Source organism: Mizuhopecten yessoensis, unplaced genomic scaffold (assembly GCF_002113885.1).
Source record: "Mizuhopecten yessoensis strain PY_sf001 unplaced genomic scaffold, ASM211388v2 scaffold4849, whole genome shotgun sequence".
NCBI classification, from domain to species: Eukaryota; Metazoa; Mollusca; class Bivalvia; order Pectinida; family Pectinidae; genus Mizuhopecten; species Mizuhopecten yessoensis.
In genome coordinates this window covers 202,343-220,688 of record NW_018405752.1, presented here as the reverse complement: position 1 = coordinate 220,688, position 18,346 = coordinate 202,343, and the positions used below count along the sequence as shown (strand labels likewise).

Below are 18,346 nucleotides of genomic sequence, written 5' to 3'. Positions count from 1 at the left end.
ATAACCTTTGATTGGTTGGTGTATCATGGTTGGTTGAGCAGTAACCGTGAAACCTCCATGTCCTAATGCATACAATATCAATGGATTGCTCTGGATATCTTTTGGACTGCTGAATCTGTGGCATAAAAAGTGAATATAAATATTTACAATCAAATGCTTACTTTAGCTTAAAACATTGATGTCAAGGCTATTGGGTTTACGATCTAGAGAAATCTTGTTTGATATGCAAACACAGAAATCAGCAGCACTTATAAACAATTTATTTTTCAAAGGAGCGTTAAAGAAAAACATCAGAAAAAAAAAAATCTTATTATTTTAAAAGTGTTTGCATCGCCATATGTTACTATACACATTAAGGATATATCTTACAGTCATTCTAGCTGTGCTTGATATGACCAGAGTTATCTCCCTTGTTTTTTTAGTTATCTTATAATGCAGAACTGCCTGAGTGAATGATAGTTTACAAGTTTTTTAAAGCGAAACTCTTCCAGAAAAAAAAGGTAAAAATCTCAGTAAGGTAGCAGATACACCACTGCAGTTTATACCTAAAGATGAAGATGAAACAGTGTCATGCATCTGGACTGGGTTGGATGATATATTTTGGATACACATGTGTAGCGGAATTGGACTAGGTCAATAGCAGGGGACCAGATACATCAATTGGATAGAGCGTCCAAAATTTGGAGGTCCCAGGTTCAAATCCTGGTCTGGCTATGCATTTTCCCTTTCCTGTAACACATGCAGCTCAGTTGGAAGTGTATATTTGCCAAGATGTCGGAGGTTTCAGGTTTGGATGCCATTCTGGTCTGTTGCAGCTTTCCTATCCAATACACTCACAAAAGTGTACAAATGTATCTACATGTATTTTTTACTCTATACACTAGTACAAAAATGTGTAACAGGAAAGGAAAATTGCACTGCCCGACCGGGATTCAAACCCAGAACCTTCCAATCAAGACAGATGCTCTACTAAATGAGCTACCTCAGGTCGCCAGTGATCGACCCAGTCCAGTTCTGCTACAAATGTATTTATGTACACCTGTAGCTTGAAACTTCTTTACAGGATTGCTGTAAAAGTAGTATACGGATGTCGACAATTAATGTTATTGTGAGTCTCAGTCAAACTATGCCAGAACTAATTACTGATATTGTGTCCACTGGCTGCTCACACAACCAAACTCCTTATGCAGGGTTGGTAGATGACAAGCTTCTTAGTGATGAAGATGTTATAGTCAAAACAGTGTTTGATTCCTACGGGGAATAAAACAAAGGAAAATCCATCATTGACCAGACTATGCATCATTCATGTATATGATCATTATTTCCCCGGAGAAACCTTCAAGTGTCAGGGTCATATCTTAAAGATAGACCTCACATATATATAATTCATGGATACAATCCTGCAAGGAAAGTTAGGGAGAAAAGTTGAGGCAAAATGTGTTTTTCTTGTCGTCACATTCAACTACCAGCTGTGTCTAAACACCACTGATGATGAATTGGTCAATTAAAGTCTACCGACAGCCACCACACAAAGTTTTATCAGTGCAAATTGGAGGAAATTTGCCCAACCAATAGAGCTATCCAGACTAATTCTGTCGGGGTTAAGTTGCTGTATTATAAGTGGGATAGAGAGACACAGCTTAATAGAAAATATATTAAAACTTATTATAACATTAATGTCAGCAGGGACTATTTTAAATAGAATGAGACTTGACGACAGACTTCTGACTGGAACCCAATTACCACAAGAGCCATATAGTTACATCTATAAGTATACCGCCAACTCCCAGGGTAACGTCAATCCTCTGATGGTCTATACCCCCGCCAGCCCTGACAAACAAAATTTACTTACACTCAGTCTCCAACAAAATAGATACACTCATTTTTAAATGAATAGTGACGACAGGCTAAATACGTCTTTCTGACAATAGCCTGAATATTTTTATGAATTATAGATTTAAACATTTACGTATCGGAAAATGACCCAGACATGCAATAACTTCACTGAAGATGATGTGATGATGAAATGGCTTTAGATTTGTGGTAAACTACTAGGTAATTTAATACACACATTTCTGACATTTTCAGTTTAACTTGTGGTCTACATGAATAATGAAAACAATTACTTCCCTACAATGAACATTTTCAATATTCATACTTACTTTTTCATCACTTGGGCCATTCTGCTATGAATTGTTTAAGAGAGTTCGAAAGAGTCTGAGCCCTAATCGATGCAGTAGGGTTATTTTTTTTTTTTATATATATACAGAGATTGTACCACAATATTGTGGAAGGGTTACCATCTGACAAACAGACTTTGATCTTTAATAAGTTGTGGTAGGGTTATAATTTTATATACAGAGGATGTACCACAATATTTGTGGTAGGGTTACCATCTGACAAACAGACTTTGATCTTCAATAAGATGTGGTAGGGTTATTATTTTATATACAGAGGATGTACCACAATATTTGTGGTATGTTATAAGGTTACCATCAGACAAATAGACTTTTAACTTCAATAAGTTATTGGGAATAAACACATTATATACCAGGGTTTGGGAAAATCTGGAGTCTATAAGAATGTTAGGACTTGTTGAAAATTATCCTGGTCCACTTTCAATTCACAAATTGTGTAAGGTGAAAAAAGTGAAGTTTTGATCAGGCCGACATAATTAATCTTTTGCCAGACTCATCTCTCTCCAAAAGAAATCAAAGGGCCTCAAATGTGTTTGTTCAAGGAAATTAAAAAGGTTTTCTCAGGCGCCATTTAACATGGTTTCATAGCATTGGACTTGACAAGCAAAACATGTTTCAGCCTGCGCAAAGAAAAACAATTCATAGGGAGGGCAACTTTCGGGCAAACTTTTTCATTCCATGTGAAAATCTTCAAACATTTTGCTGTCAATTTACTTATCTAAGAGATCACGTTCATCTCCCCATTCCAGTGGGGCTTGAAGGACATTATAGCTATGACATAATTTTCAATCAGTTCCGATAATATACGCAAGATCATGAAGGCTTCCCCTTGTCAGTGGGTGCTGTACACATCTATAATTACCACAGTTGTGAGTATATCAGCCTATTTAAGCCTAACATAGAACATATGGCCATCCCGATATGCCTCCCTACCATAAACCCAAACACAGGAGCCGGCCAGTTGTCATATGAACACCAGTTAGCTTTTTATTAAGAGTGATTCGTTTGTTTGTGAGGTTTTGGTCATCAATAACGCTTCCCATACATCTGGAATCGATATCAATAAAAATTGTAGGCGATCTGGAGTGAAGAAAAAATCGTCTTTTACACCAAATGTTTACTGAAGTGAAATATTAAAATAGAGTTTTTGTATACTAACAATACATGAAAATCGGGAAAAAGGAAAATTATCAACCAACACTCACAAAAAAACCAAATAATCTGAGCATTGCTGATAAGCTAGTATAAATGACATATATTTAGCAGGAGAAGTTGTTGATACTCAAGATATAGGTGACAGTACCTATGTAAATATTACTCCGACATCACATCGGTCTATCGTGAAACTGTCAAACGGCACACAGCTGAATGTTTATACTGAGCTATCAAGTAACACACAGGAGCTTAGTCACACACTTACAACACACAAAATATATCATCACATATACAACACACAAAATATATCATCACATATACAACACACAAAATATATCATCACATATACAACATACAGAATATATCATCACATATACAACATACAGAATAAATCATCACATATACAACATACAGAATATATCATCACATATACAACATACAGAATATATCATCACATATACAACATACAGAATAAATCATCACATATACAACATACAGAATAAATCATCACATATACAACATACAGAATATATCATCACATATACAACATACAGAATATATCATCACATATACAACATACAGAATAAATCATCACATATACAACATACAGAATAAATCATCACATATACAACATACAGAATATATCATCACATATACAACATACAGAATATATCATCACATATACAACATACAGAATAAATCATCACATATACAACATACAGAATAAATCATCACATATACAACATACAGAATATATCATCACATATACAACATACAGAATAAATCATCACATATACAACATACAGAATAATAAAAGTGGTCATTCAACACAGGTGGTCTCTTAATAAAGGTTTAGTTCACAATGAAATGAATACACTGGGGAACAATAAAAGTGGTCACTTAACACAGGTGTTCTCTTAATAAAGGTTTAGTTCATAATATAATCACTACACTGGGGAATAATAAAAGTGGTCTCTTAACACAGGTGGTCTCTTAATAAAGGTTCAGTTCATAATATAATCACTACACTTGGGAACAATAAAAGTGGTCACTTAACACAGGTGAACTCTTTATACAGGTTCAGTTCACAATGAAATAACTATACTGGGGACATTAAAAGTGGTCACCTAACACAGGTGGTCTCTTTATACAGGTTCAGTTCACAATGAAATAACTACACTGGGGAACATTGAAAATGGTCTCCTTAGACATGACGTCTCTTCTTACAGTTTCAGTTTATAAGAAATCACTACAATTGAAAACATTTAAAGTGGTCTCCTTACACAGGTGGTCTCTTAATGGAGGTGGCCTCATGATCATGAGCAGGTTGACTAAACATAACATCATATTTACCCTCCAACTGTTTAAGCTTGGATAAGAAATATCAGGAATAGAATAGGTCATGTGATACGTGTACATGACAACGGAGGAGATGGGAGGTGTCATAACGTGGTACAATACATCACTCCACACAACTCCACATCGTTTATCATCTTATACTTCCAACCATAATCATTTTCAAACCATGAGCTGATTTATTTAAGTGAATGTTTCCAAAGTGGAAATGTGTCCATTTATCATTCCTTTTGTATCCCGAGTTGTGGCTGGTATGTGGCCACAGAGGGAGTAAGTAAAGACAAGCCGCAGTGTGGTACGGCCGGGCGGTGCCACCAGACATACATCAGCCATTCCAATAGTCTGGAATTGTGCACTTTTCCACAGATTTGACAAAAACCTTCCAATATTTAATGGTAAAATTGATGTAGATTTACAAGCTGTAGCATGTATCATACCTGAAACCATTACGATCTGTGTTATCTGTCTGTGCTAAGGTCCTCCCCAGGGGCACCCTAAGCCAATCACAAGAATACCACTCTAAAACTTTCACCTCCAGGTCCATTTTTAATATAGTAGATTGATTCAAATACAAAATCATTTCACCAAGTTGAACGCCCCAAAGATAGCGGTGAGTTGAAGATTTATATGTGGAGCTGTCCAGGTATCACTCAACGTGTCAATCACTACTCCAATAGTCTAAAACACAATCACACATGAGCTACTCATGATGTTTTCAGCATTATACACTTGTAAACTGTGCCCCCCATTCATATTATCCTTACACCATGCTGATGTACAAGTCAGTTATTTTCGTAGAATTTTTAAGACAAGACCTCAATGTCTTTTCCAAAATTTCGATGTGTCCCATTACTAAGAGATATAGTGGATCCTCTAAATGAGTTCCACTGGAATAACATGAGCCCTGCAGGGCTGTGCTCAAACTAACTTTCATGTAAATAGCTAAAACATGTACACTGTCAAAAAGTCAAGTGTAAACATTAAAAGTGGTGATTGGCTTCAAGTCTTTCCAGGATTCTTATAAATCATTAAGGAAATGAGATGGCCAAAAGGCATTTATTACTGGAACAAGAAACTGGCCTTGAGCACAGAACCTGAGTTTGAGCATGGGAACGGTTTCATGAATACAGAGCTCAGGACTCAAAATTTGGAGACCCGAAAACCATTGCAAAGGTCCATTACTTAGTAACATACCAACCAAGTACTGTAGCGATACTATGCATTCTGTACATGTATAAAGTACTACATATGTCTAGAACTATTTTTATTTGTTCACTGTTTAAAGTATCCAGTGAAGATAATGATGTAACTTTATGCAAATCAACTTGAATTGCCCCTCTACTATTCTTGTCACTATGAACTTGAAACACCTCTTAAGTAATTTATTTTGTCATAGGACTTGGTATACCTGTCAGATAGCATTGGCTGCGTAGAATTTGAAATGCCACTCTAAACACGACAGAATATTTTATGCCATAATAAATTCTGCAAAAATAGTTCATGAAAAAGTTAAACCTGGTAATAAATAATTTTGCAGTATGTCTTGCTGCAACATCAAATGGCATTTTTTTAATGTAGCTGTTACCAGTAATAAACCTGACGATTTACTCCAAGCACAAAATGCATTTAAGGGAATTGCATCCGAATACTTTAGCATCGGTAGTTGGCCTCTGTGAGCAAAATGCCTCCATTTTCCACAGTGATCATGTGTTAGGTTAAGTGGAGAGGTGTTAGGACATAATATAATGTCAAAATACTTACCGACCAATTAGTACATTTGTGTGGCTGCACCTCACATGTAAGACCAATTTAGACATAGCTAGCCAGGTTTGGAACTGCCATATCCACATCAGATGTTAGACGGACACTCACAGACCTCATTCCATTACGGCTAATGTGTTAATTGTCGGACCACCATCACTATATGGGGACCCCAGAACAACATCTTCACCGCATTGTTAGTCTACATACTACCTAGTAAGTCGGTCATTCATAATGTTCATTTTTTGAAAATTATCAAAATAAAGAACTTTTAAAAATTAAAGGAAATCACTATTATAAAGTTCAACAAAGTTTCACAAATCTTGATATCCCTTATTATTTATTTAGTTATTTATTTAATATTAAAAAAGGAGCAAAATCAAAGATAAATTTGTTTATATATAACTATCATCAATCTAATGAAGCTTTGGCGCATGTCTCAGAATAAGCTTGATCAAGGTTCAGTTGCTTTAAATCATATTAAATCTGTTTTAAATTTTTATTTTTTATCGAAAACAGTCTGAAAGTTCATTTATATGTGCACAATTAACCAATTTTGAGAAAAAAGACATCAATAATATTAAAGGTTTTAATGTATCATTACAATATAATAAGTTAATGAAGATTTTAAAAGCCTAATTGCTTTCTAATGTATCTCATTTAAAAAATCAATAACTGAAAAAATATTTTCCACAGATGATAATTGTCGAAAAAAATAAGAAACACTTTTAGGATTTGTAGGAATTCATTGAAATAAAGTAAACTGTATTTTTTGTCAAATTGATGTCAAGCTTCACAGGCGTGGACACCTGGAGTGTGTAGAGGCTAATGTGGTAATTATGGGTAAGGTGAGTTGTCCATTACAACATAGCGGTGATGTGAATGGCTGATGCTACTTCCTAATGGTATAATCACGGTATAGCCCTGATGACACAACAAAACAGCATCTCTTCCTCTCTGTCCATAAACACACAGCCAAGCATCTCTTCCTCCATACCATAAACACACAACCAAATATCTCTTCCTCTCTGTCCATAAACACACAACCAAATATCTCTTCCTCTCTGTCCATAAACACACAGCCCAGCATCTCTTCCTCTCTGTCCATAAACACACAGCCCAGCATCTCTTCCTCTCCGTCCATAAACACACAGCAAAGCATCTCTTCCTCTCTGTCGATAAACACACAGCAAAGCATCTCTTCCTCTCTGTCGATAAACACACAGCAAAGCATCTCTTCCTCTCTGTCGATAAACACACAGCCAAGCATCTCTTCCTCTCCATCCATAAATACACAGACAAGCATCTCTTCCTATCTGTCTTTACCATAAACATATAGCCAAGCATCTTTTCCTCTCTGTCCATAAACAGACAGCCAAGCATCTCTTCTTCTCCATCCATAAATACACTGACAAGCATCTCTTCCTCCATACCATAAACACACAACCAAATATCTCTTCCTCTCTGTCCATAAACACACAACCAAATATCTCTTCCTCTCTGTCAATAAACACACAACCAAGCATCTCTTCCTCTCTGTCCATAAACACACAGCCCAGCATCTCTTCCTCTCCGTCCATAAACACACAGCGAAGCATCTCTTCCTATCTGTCTTTACCATAAACATACAGCCCAGCATCTCTTCCTCTCCGTCCATAAACACACAGCAAAGCATCTCTTCCTCTCCGTCCATAAACACACAGCAAAGCATCTCTTCCTCTCTGTCGATAAACACACAGCAAAGCATCTCTTCCTCTCTGTCGATAAACACACAGCAAAGCATCTCTTCCTCTCCGTCCATAAACACACAGCAAAGCATCTCTTCCTCTCTGTCGATAAACACACAGCCAAGCATCTCTTCCTCCATACCATAAACACACAACCAAATATCTCTTCCTCTCTGTCCATAAACACACAGCAAAGCATCTCTTCCTCTCTGTCGATAAACACACAGCAAAGCATCTCTTCCTCTCTGTCGATAAACACACAGCAAAGCATCTCTTCCTCTCTGTCGATAAACACACAGCAAAGCATCTCTTCCTCTCCATCCATAAACATACAGCCAAGCATCTCTTCCTCTCCATCCATAAATACACAGACAAGCATCTCTTCCTATCTGTCTTTACCATAAACATACAGCCAAGCATCTCTTCCTCTCCATCCATAAATACCCAGACAAGCATCTCTTCCTCTCTGTCTATAAACACACAGCCAAGCATCTCTTCCTCCATACCATAAACACACAACCAAATATCTCTTCCTCTCTGTCCATAAACACACAGCCCAGCATCTCTTCCTCTCTGTCCATAAACACACAACCAAATATCTCTTCCTCTCTGTCCATAAACACACAGCCAAGTATCTCTTCCTCTCTGTCTTTACCATAAACACACAGCCAAGCATCTCTTTCTCTTTGTTCAAACCATTGAAACACACAACCAATTCAAAGGTTGGAATAGTTCATTATGAAATTTCAGGGGTGAATGAGTTAAAAATGGTTTTGCATATTTTCTAAAATATTAAGCTTCAGTTATCTTGAAAGTAGGTCAAGGTCATTTATTTTAATATAACTGATATCTCTAAGAACCTACATTCAAAATATTACAACTCTAGGTCTCATGGTTATTCAGAAGATCTGATTGATCACTAATTCAAAGTTATTTTTCATCAGAAAGTTTAAACGTATACCCCTTAGCTCAATATGCAATATGATCCTTGACCTCATTGATCTTTACAAAAAGTTGCTTGAAATTTTTTAAACCCATCTGAACACTGTGACCTTGAAAGTGGGTCGAGGTCATATATATCATTAAATGTAATAGCCCTTTATCTTAGCAAGCTCCAATCCAAATACCATCTTGTAATTGCTTAAAAATAATGAAAATCTGCAGGAACCAAGCTCAAACCATCTTTCTTCCCAAAACATGAAAACTGCATGATTTGGAGAAGGAATTAAATTTACACAAATGTAATGCATTTGCAAAATTCATGGAATCCAATCCTATGATAGAGTTACCTAATGGCAACGTATACTGTACCAAGACCTAATAGCGGTAATATAATACGCACAGAACACGTATAGACAACATCACAGTCAGGTCTCCGTGATTACACAAACCTGGTCAGATATGGCTACTTGTTGTCAATTATATATATAAGTGAGCGGCGAGAAAGACCTTGGTTACACCCTCACAGCTGTAGGTACGGTCCCCACAAGCCGGCTCCCAGTCATTGTACATGCAGGGTAATTGAGCAGTATCTGTTAAAGTGATACAAATGTTTCCAATGACTTCCCTAAGAGCATGTATAAGGTCAGTAATTGTCACGTATCCCTACATACCATTAACACTCTATCCTCCGAATTGTATCACTCTCCTTACGCCCCATTAGTGAACAGCAACATCTGCAGGCCAGGGGAGACTCAAAATGCACCCCAACATCTGCAGGCCAAGGGAGACTCAAAATGCACCCCAACATCTACAGGCCAAGGGAGACTCAAAATGCACCCCAACATCTACAGGCCAGGGGAGACTCAAAATGCACCCCAACATCTACAGGCCAGGGGAGACTCAAAATGCACCCCAATCACTTTTTCATATTCTGTTACCTTCTTTCTCTCTTCTCCTTCCTCAAATTCTACTTATCACTCAGCTGCCCCCTTTCTTGAATACCTGCTGCAGAGATACATATATTAGTGTAACTGTATTTTAGCGATCAAAGGTATGTAACTCCATCAGGATAATCCAAAATAAGCCTACCAAACGTTCCTTGAGGCTAGCAAATGTACTTCAGAAAACAAATTTTATGATTAGCTTTTTAAATCAGCACATTATACAAATCACAAAAAATGCGCTAAAATAAGAAAACTACCAAAATATGTACACTTACAGTATTTCCTAGACTTCACTTCAAACACCTCATGTACAAGGATTTAATGTAACGGAACAAAAGACGAGCAAGAACAAGCATCTCAAACACAAGGTTTTCATGTCATGAGCAAAAATATATATCTGCGATCGTAGTTGAACTTTTCTTATTTGAGTGGTTGTGGTGTTGACTGAGTTTTGTAATGCATGTAGTAATTTAGTGGTGATTGCGTTTTTGTAAGAAGTAATTTTTGTGATTGTGGTGTTCATTAATTGGTTGTGTGGGTGATGGCACTGGTTGTGTGGGTGATGGCGCTGTGGTTGGTAGGGTGATGGCACTGTAGTTGTATGGGGGTAGGGACTGTGGTTGTGTGGGTGATGGTACTGTAGTTGTATTGGTGATGGTGCTGTGGTTGTATGGGGGTAGGGACTGTGGTTGTGTCTGATGGAGCTGTGGTTGTATTGGTGATGGCGCTAGGGTTGTGTGGGTGATGGTGCTGTGGTTGTATGGGGGTAGGGACTGTGGTTGTGTCTGTGATGGAGCTGTGGTTGTATTGGTGATGGCGCTGTGGTTGTGTTGGTGATGGTGCTGTGGTTGTATGGGGGTAGGGACTGTAGTTGTATGGGGGTAGGAACTGTGGTTGTGTCTGATGGAGCGGTGGTTGTATTGGTGAAGGCGCTGTGATTGTGTGGGTTATGGTGCTGTGGTTGAATTGGTGATGGCGCTGCGGTTGTGTTGGTGATGGTACTGTGGTTGTATGGGGGTGGGGACTGTGGTTGTGTTGGGGATGGGGCTGTGGCTGTATGGGGGTAGGGGCTGTGGTGGTGTGGGTGATGGAGCTGTGGTTGTGTCTGATGGAGCTGTTGTTGTATTGGTGATGGCGCTAGGGTTGTGTTGGTGATGGTGCAGTGATTGTATTGGTGATGGCGCTGTGATTGTGTGGGTGATGGTGCCGTGGTTGTATTGGTGATTGCGCTAGGGTTGTGTTGGTGATGGTGCTGTGGTTGTATGGGGGTAGGGACTGTGGTTGTGTCTGTGATGGAGCTGTGGTTGTGTTGGTTATGGTGCTGTGTTTGTATGGGGGTAAGGACTGTGGTTGTGTGGGTGATGGTGCTGTGGTTGTATGGGGGTAGGGACTGTCGTTGTGTCTGATGGAGCTGTGGTTGTATTAGTGATGGCGCTAGGGTTGTGTTGGTGATGGTGCAGTGGTTGTATGGGGGTAGGGACTGTGGTTGTGTCTGTGATGGAGCTGTGGTTGTGTTGGTTATGGTGCTGTGTTTGTATGGGGGTAAGGACTGTGGTTGTGTGGGTGATGGTGCTGTGGTTGTATTGGTGATGGCGCTACGGTTGTGTTGGTGATGGTGCAGTGGTTGTATGGGGGTAGGGACTGTGGTTGTGTGGGTGATGGTGCTGTGGTTGTATGGGGGTAGGGTCTGTGGTTGTGTCTGATGGAGCTGTGGTTGTATTGGTGATGGCGCTAGCGTTGTGTGGGTGATGGCGCTAGCGTTGTGTTGGTGATGGTGCTGTGGTTGTATGGGGGTAGGGACTGTGGTTGTGTCTGATGGAGCTGTGGTTGTATTGGTGATGGCGCTAGGGTTGTGTTGGTGATGGTGCTGTGGTTGTATGGGGGTAGGGACTGTGGTTGTGTCTGATGGAGCTGTGGTTGTATTGGTGATGGCGCTAGGGTTGTGTTGGTGATTGTGCTGTGGTTGTATGGGGTAAGGACTGTGGTTGTGTCTGTGATTGAGCTGTGGTTGTATTGGTGATGGCGCTAGGGTTGTGTTGGTGATTGTGCTGTGGTTGTGTCTGTGATGGAGCTGTGGTTGTATTGGTGATGGCGCTGTGGTTATTTAGATGGTGGCATTGTGGTTAGGCTGGTGATGGCGCTAGGGTTGTGTTGGTGATTGTGCTGTGGTTGTATGGGGGTAGGCACTGTGGTTGTGTCTGATGGAGCTGTGGTTGTATTGGTGATGGCGCTGTGGTTATTTAGATGGTGGCATTGTGGTTAGGCTGTTGTTGTGCTGGTGTAATGCTGTAGTTGTGGTGGGAATGGTCTGTTCTCTAGCAGTACATCACTGTCTCTATCCCATTACCTTCCCCTTCTGTTACCAAATCAACTAATGCTGGACATCACTAATAACCATAACCCACAGAGAAGGGATGTATACAAATCTCTGGAATTGAGACATAAGCGGTGAGCCGGGGTCAACGCCGGACAGATAACAGAACTCTCCGCCCCTGGAGGTGCTAAGGAGATTACACACTGATCCTACCTAGACCTCTGTACTGATACAGGATCCTCAGACAAGAACCAATGTGTAGGAAATTGAATACAGATTTCCTTTGATAAACCCATGTGAACAGGGGCTATGGCTGGTTGCTCCGGATCTGGGCTGGAGACCATCCACTAATACCTACTAATAATGGAGTCATTTGGTCCAGTAGGCTAGAAGTTGAGAAGTGGGGTGGGGGAGGGGGAGGAGATATACATGTATCTATCCTAGTAGTGTTAAGGTATCAGGGATATGGGGAAAAGCCAAAAAATAAAATAAACAAGCTGTTTGACGACAGAATAGCTTGCTCATATGCGTAATATTAAAATAACAGTCCAGCACAAAAAAGACGCCAAATATCACTATCCTAGTAAAATATGAATTGCTATTTATTTCTCTTACCCTGGACAGGTGTATCCGCACTTTTACCGGTGTGAGATTTCCTTGTCTCACCCTCGGGTTTAGATGGGGGATTCCCCTATTCATAACAATGGTCTGACATCACTTCAACAATACAATGACGTCACGTCAACAATCCATCAACGTCACGTCAACCCTGAATTTAGCATGTAATATCAGCATCCAAGTACAAATACACTGAACAATACCAAATATCAGCATCCCCGTACAAATACACTGAACAATACCAAATATCAGCATCCCCATACAAATACACTGGAAAAAAACAAATATCAGCATCCCCGTACAAATACACTGAACTATACCAAATATCAGCATCCCCGTACAAATACACTGAACTATACCAAATATCAGCATCCCCGTACAAATACACTGAAAAATACCAAATAACAGCATCCCCGTACAAATACACTGAACAATACAAAATATCAGCATCCCCGTACAAATACACTGAAAAAGACCAAATATCAGCATCCCCGTACAAATACACTGAAAAATACCATATATCAGCATCCCCGTACATATACACTGAACAATACCAAATATCAGCATCCCCATACAAATACACTGAAAAATACCAAATATCAGCATCCCCGTATAAATACACTGAACAATACCAAATATCAGCATCCCTGTACAAATACACTGAAAAATACCAAATATCAGCATCCCCGTATAAATACACTGAACAATACCAAATATCAGCATCCCTGTACAAATACACTGAAAAATACCAAATATCAGCATCCCCATACAAATACACTGGAAAAAAACAAATATCAGCATCCCCGTACAAATACACTGAACAATACAAAATATCAGCCTCCCCATACAAATACACTGAAAAATACCAAATATCAGCATCCCCATACAAATACACTGAAAAATACCAAATATCAGCATCCCCGTATAAATACACTGAACAATACCAAATATCAGCATCCCTGTACAAATACACTGAACAATACCAAATATCAGCCTCCCCGTACAAATACACTGAAAAATACCAAATAACAGCATCCCCGTACAAATACACTGAACAATACAAAATATCAGCATCCCCGTACAAATACACTGAAAATACCAAATATCAGCATCCCCATACAAATACACTGGAAAAAAACAAATATCAGCATCCCCGTACAAATACACTGAAAAAGACCAAATATCAGCATCCCCGTACAAATACACTGAAAATACCAAATATCAGCATCCCCATACAAATACACTGAAAAATACCAAATATCAGCATCTCCTTACAAATACACTGAACAATACCAAATATCAGCATCCCCATACAAATACACTGAAAAATACCAAATATCAGCATCCCCATACAAATACACTGAAAAATACCAAATATCAGCATCTCCGTACAAATACACTGAAAAATACCAAATATCAGAATCCCAGTACAAATACACTGAAAAATACCAAATATCAGCATCTCCTTACAAATACACTGAACAATACCAAATATCAGCATCCCCATACAAATACACTGAAAAATACCAAATATCAGCATCCCCGTATAAATACACTGAACAATACCAAATATCAGCATCCCCATACAAATACACTGAAAAATACCAAATATCAGCATCCCCATACAAATACACTGGAAAAAAACAAATATCAGCATCCCCGTACAAATACACTGAACAATACAAAATATCAGCATCCCCGTACAAATACACTGAAAAAGACCAAATATCAGCATCCCCGTACAAATACACTGAAAATACCAAATATCAGCATCCCCATACAAATACACTGAAAAATACCATATATCAGCATCCCCGTACATATACACTGAACAATACCAAATATCAGCATCCCCATACAAATACACTGGAAAAAAACAAATATCAGCATCCCCGTACAAATACACTGAACTATACCAAATATCAGCATCCCCGTACAAATACACTGAACTATACCAAATATCAGCATCCCCGTACAAATACACTGAAAAATACCAAATAACAGCATCCCCGTACAAATACACTGAACAATACAAAATATCAGCATCCCCGTACAAATACACTGAAAAATACCATATATCAGCATCCCCGTACATATACACTGAACAATACCAAATATCAGCATCCCCATACAAATACACTGGAAAAAAACAAATATCAGCATCCCCGTACAAATACACTGAACAATACAAAATATCAGCCTCCCCATACAAATACACTGAAAAATACCAAATATCAGCATCCCCGTATAAATACACTGAACAATACCAAATATCAGCATCCCCATACAAATACACTGAAAAATACCATATATCAGCATCCCCGTACATATACACTGAACAATACCAAATATCAGCATCCCCATACAAATACACTGGAAAAAAACAAATATCAGCATCCCCGTACAAATACACTGAACAATACCAAATGTCAGCCTCCCCGTACAAATACACTGAAAAATACCAAATAACAGCATCCCCGTACAAATACACTGAACAATACAAAATATCAGCCTCCCCATACAAATACACTGAAAAATACCAAATATCAACATCCCAGTACAAACACACAGAACAATACCAAATATCAGCATCCCCGTACAAATACAATGAACAATACCAAATATCAGCATCCCAGTACAAATACACTGAACAATACCAAATATCAGCCTCCCCATACAAATACACTGAAAAATACCAAATATCAACATCCCAGTACAAACACATAGAACAATACCAAATATCAGCATCCCCGTACAAATACACTGAACAATACCAAATATCAGCATCCTAGAACAAATGCACTGAAAAATACCAAATATCAGCATCCAAGAACAAATGCACTGAAGGTTATTTATATCTGAATTTCAACTTTTGCACCCAACTTTTAAACAATGCCTTTGAGGAGACAAGCTCCTCTATTCTTTCAATAAATGAGCTAAATTATATGAAGGTTTGTCTAGGGGACTGAGAGTGGTTGGGAATTGTTGGGTGCGGGGATGGGAATGGGCATGGGGGGATAAGGGATGGAGATGGGGATGGGGAGGGAATTTGGGAGTGGTTGTGCATGCAGGGGTGTCAGATACTGAGATCTGTATATGGGTAATAATCTGAGGAAGATGACAAATCTGACTTCAGAAGTGATGGGGGAGTAGGGGGTGGGTAAAGAATGAAAGTGAGAAGTGGGATGGCAGACAAAGACCATATACCATATACTGGGGAGATTGCTTAGGGTGCTGTTGAGTGCCAGATTCACAAACCAGGAATTAAGGCCCAAGATCAGGGAAAGGAAAATGGGAAAATACACTAACTTAAGACTACTGAGATACCAGTGTTTGTTCAGTATTGTTGGTGGAAGGTGTTGTTGGAGGCTGGTGCTAGAGGGTCAGATAGAGAGATATAATTTTGATAATAATCTGAGGGGGGAGAGACTAGTACAGATCATCATTCAGGGTACAGGTCTGAGTCTGGGAGAGTGGGTGGGGAGAGTGAGTGGGGGGAACAAAGATCAAGTTAGGATATCGTTGAAAGGAAAACAATCTTGCCTTCCCCATGTTAATCTGGAGCGGTAAAAGCTAAGACAAGGGTCAGAGTGATACTATCAACATCAGGTGCTGGCATTAGTTAGGTGTGGACATAGCTTAGATAGCCAGCTTCTTAGGTAATGAAAGGTGTCCGATCACTTCACCATCATTTGTAGCATTTCCTGAAATGTCAGCACAAATTGTGATCATTTATTTTTGATCCCAATTGAAATCATCAATAATGAAAGGCCCAGAGGTCTGAGTTTTACTCACCTGTTTTTTACCCAAAAAGAGAAAAAAATAAGCAAAAACAAAAACCAGGCAAACACATAACAAAATGAGAATGTAATGCAGGTTTTATAAGAGTGCCTGATAATTCCTTAATCTGGGCCTGGCCCTTCTGGCCCTAGGAAAGCCACCTCCTTGAATTCAATTGTAAAAAAGGCTGAGTTCATTTAGGAAGTTCCACCCTTTCCCAATCAACCAGCACAATTCAATAAAAGTTTCACATAATGGTTATGTCAATATGTAGAGATAATTTTATGAAAATTTAAGCATTCCGATAAACTGGGGATTTTTTGGTAAAACATACTGAAAAAATGATTTTTTGTCAAATTTAACACTTTTACATCTTTTGAGTGTGTGGTCTTGTTCAAAACTTTCACAACAATAAAATAATGAAAAGAAACATTGCTAATCAACCCTACAAATATTTTATTTATCATAAAATATCTACAACATGTTACGCAAAGTGTTTTTTATTGAAATTGTATACAAGTTATCATATACAAGCTAAAAGCAAACAGGACACATAGTTTCAAACAAAAAGAGTGAGAAATTGAACCAAATACAAACAAAGTCTTTATAATTCATTTATTCTACATTTTATTATCATTTTGATCGTGATGAGAGTTGCCTACCTTGAAAACTTGCACACACATGCACTTGCATTTTATAGGGATCTTGATATTTTACAAACCAATATTTTCAGAGTTATTGTAATTGAATTTATGAAATGTTTTATCTGACAGAGCTCAACTCGCTCGACAACAAAACTTGTAGCTACCCCGAGCCTGTGAACTACTGTTAGCACATGATACGTACAGGTGAGGTCGGTAAACAAAACACATCAGTCTGCATTCCATGCGCCTCATATAGGACCGTCTTGAAGTCGTTTGATCTTATGTCAGTGTTTCCCCGTGAGTTAATTAATGTCTTTGTATCATAAGCTTTATTTCTGAAGAATGTGTGATTACACATTTCCAAGTTAAAACTCGATATCGTGTGTTGACATATCATCGTCACGCACGTGTATTATTGTTTACCCGGTGTTACTATAATTTACACTAAGGTAATGGAATGCCCGATACGCAATACAGAAATGACGACACGAAAATACGACAAGAAAAACATGTGTATTACGAAGAGTGGGAAGTCCTTAAGCCCAGGAATGCTACATACATGTACCAAAGATCTAATTCTTTCACTGGTACTGACAGAATATAGACTTTTAAATATATACATGTATCCTAATTTACCTTTTTAGGCCCACTGCACTCATCTTGGTGGGTGGGGAAGGAGGCCCTTTCTACATTTATGCAACATAGAATCCAATTGACCAAGAAATACTCCATGAGGAATTTTGGCAAGATCTTTTTAACCATTCTAGAAAAGTAGTCTTTTTAAATAAGATGATGACAGAGGGATGACAAACATTTGTAGAGTCACGGTAAAAAAGCTCTCTTGGTCTTCAAGTAAATGGATCAAAACAGAGAGTTAGATTTTGACCCACAGATGAGTGGTCGGGTT

General features: G+C 38.6%; 2 protein-coding genes across 3 annotated transcripts in view; both read right to left on the bottom strand.

The window, feature by feature from the left end:
* Nucleotides 1-18,346, bottom strand: part of LOC110449962 (alpha-mannosidase 2-like) — a 126,225-nt gene that overhangs the window by 89,991 nt on the left and 17,888 nt on the right. Inside the window, exon 1 of one of the 2 annotated variants that reach the window (XM_021497148.1) lies at nucleotides 10,078-10,131. The exons of the other annotated variant lie outside the window; for it this stretch is intronic. The gene's annotated coding sequence lies outside the window, so the exon portion shown is untranslated. Of the gene's footprint in view, nucleotides 1-10,077; nucleotides 10,132-18,346 lie in introns of those variants that run through there. 2 annotated transcript variants of the gene reach the window in all.
* LOC110449972 (mucin-2-like) lies at nucleotides 10,811-12,741 on the bottom strand. The gene is made up of 3 exons (XM_021497164.1): nucleotides 12,611-12,741; nucleotides 12,275-12,313; nucleotides 10,811-11,978 (listed from the first exon to the last, which is right to left on the bottom strand). The coding sequence occupies exons 1-3, from the start codon at nucleotides 12,739-12,741 to the stop codon at nucleotides 10,811-10,813; spliced, it is 1,338 nt and encodes a 445-aa protein (XP_021352839.1).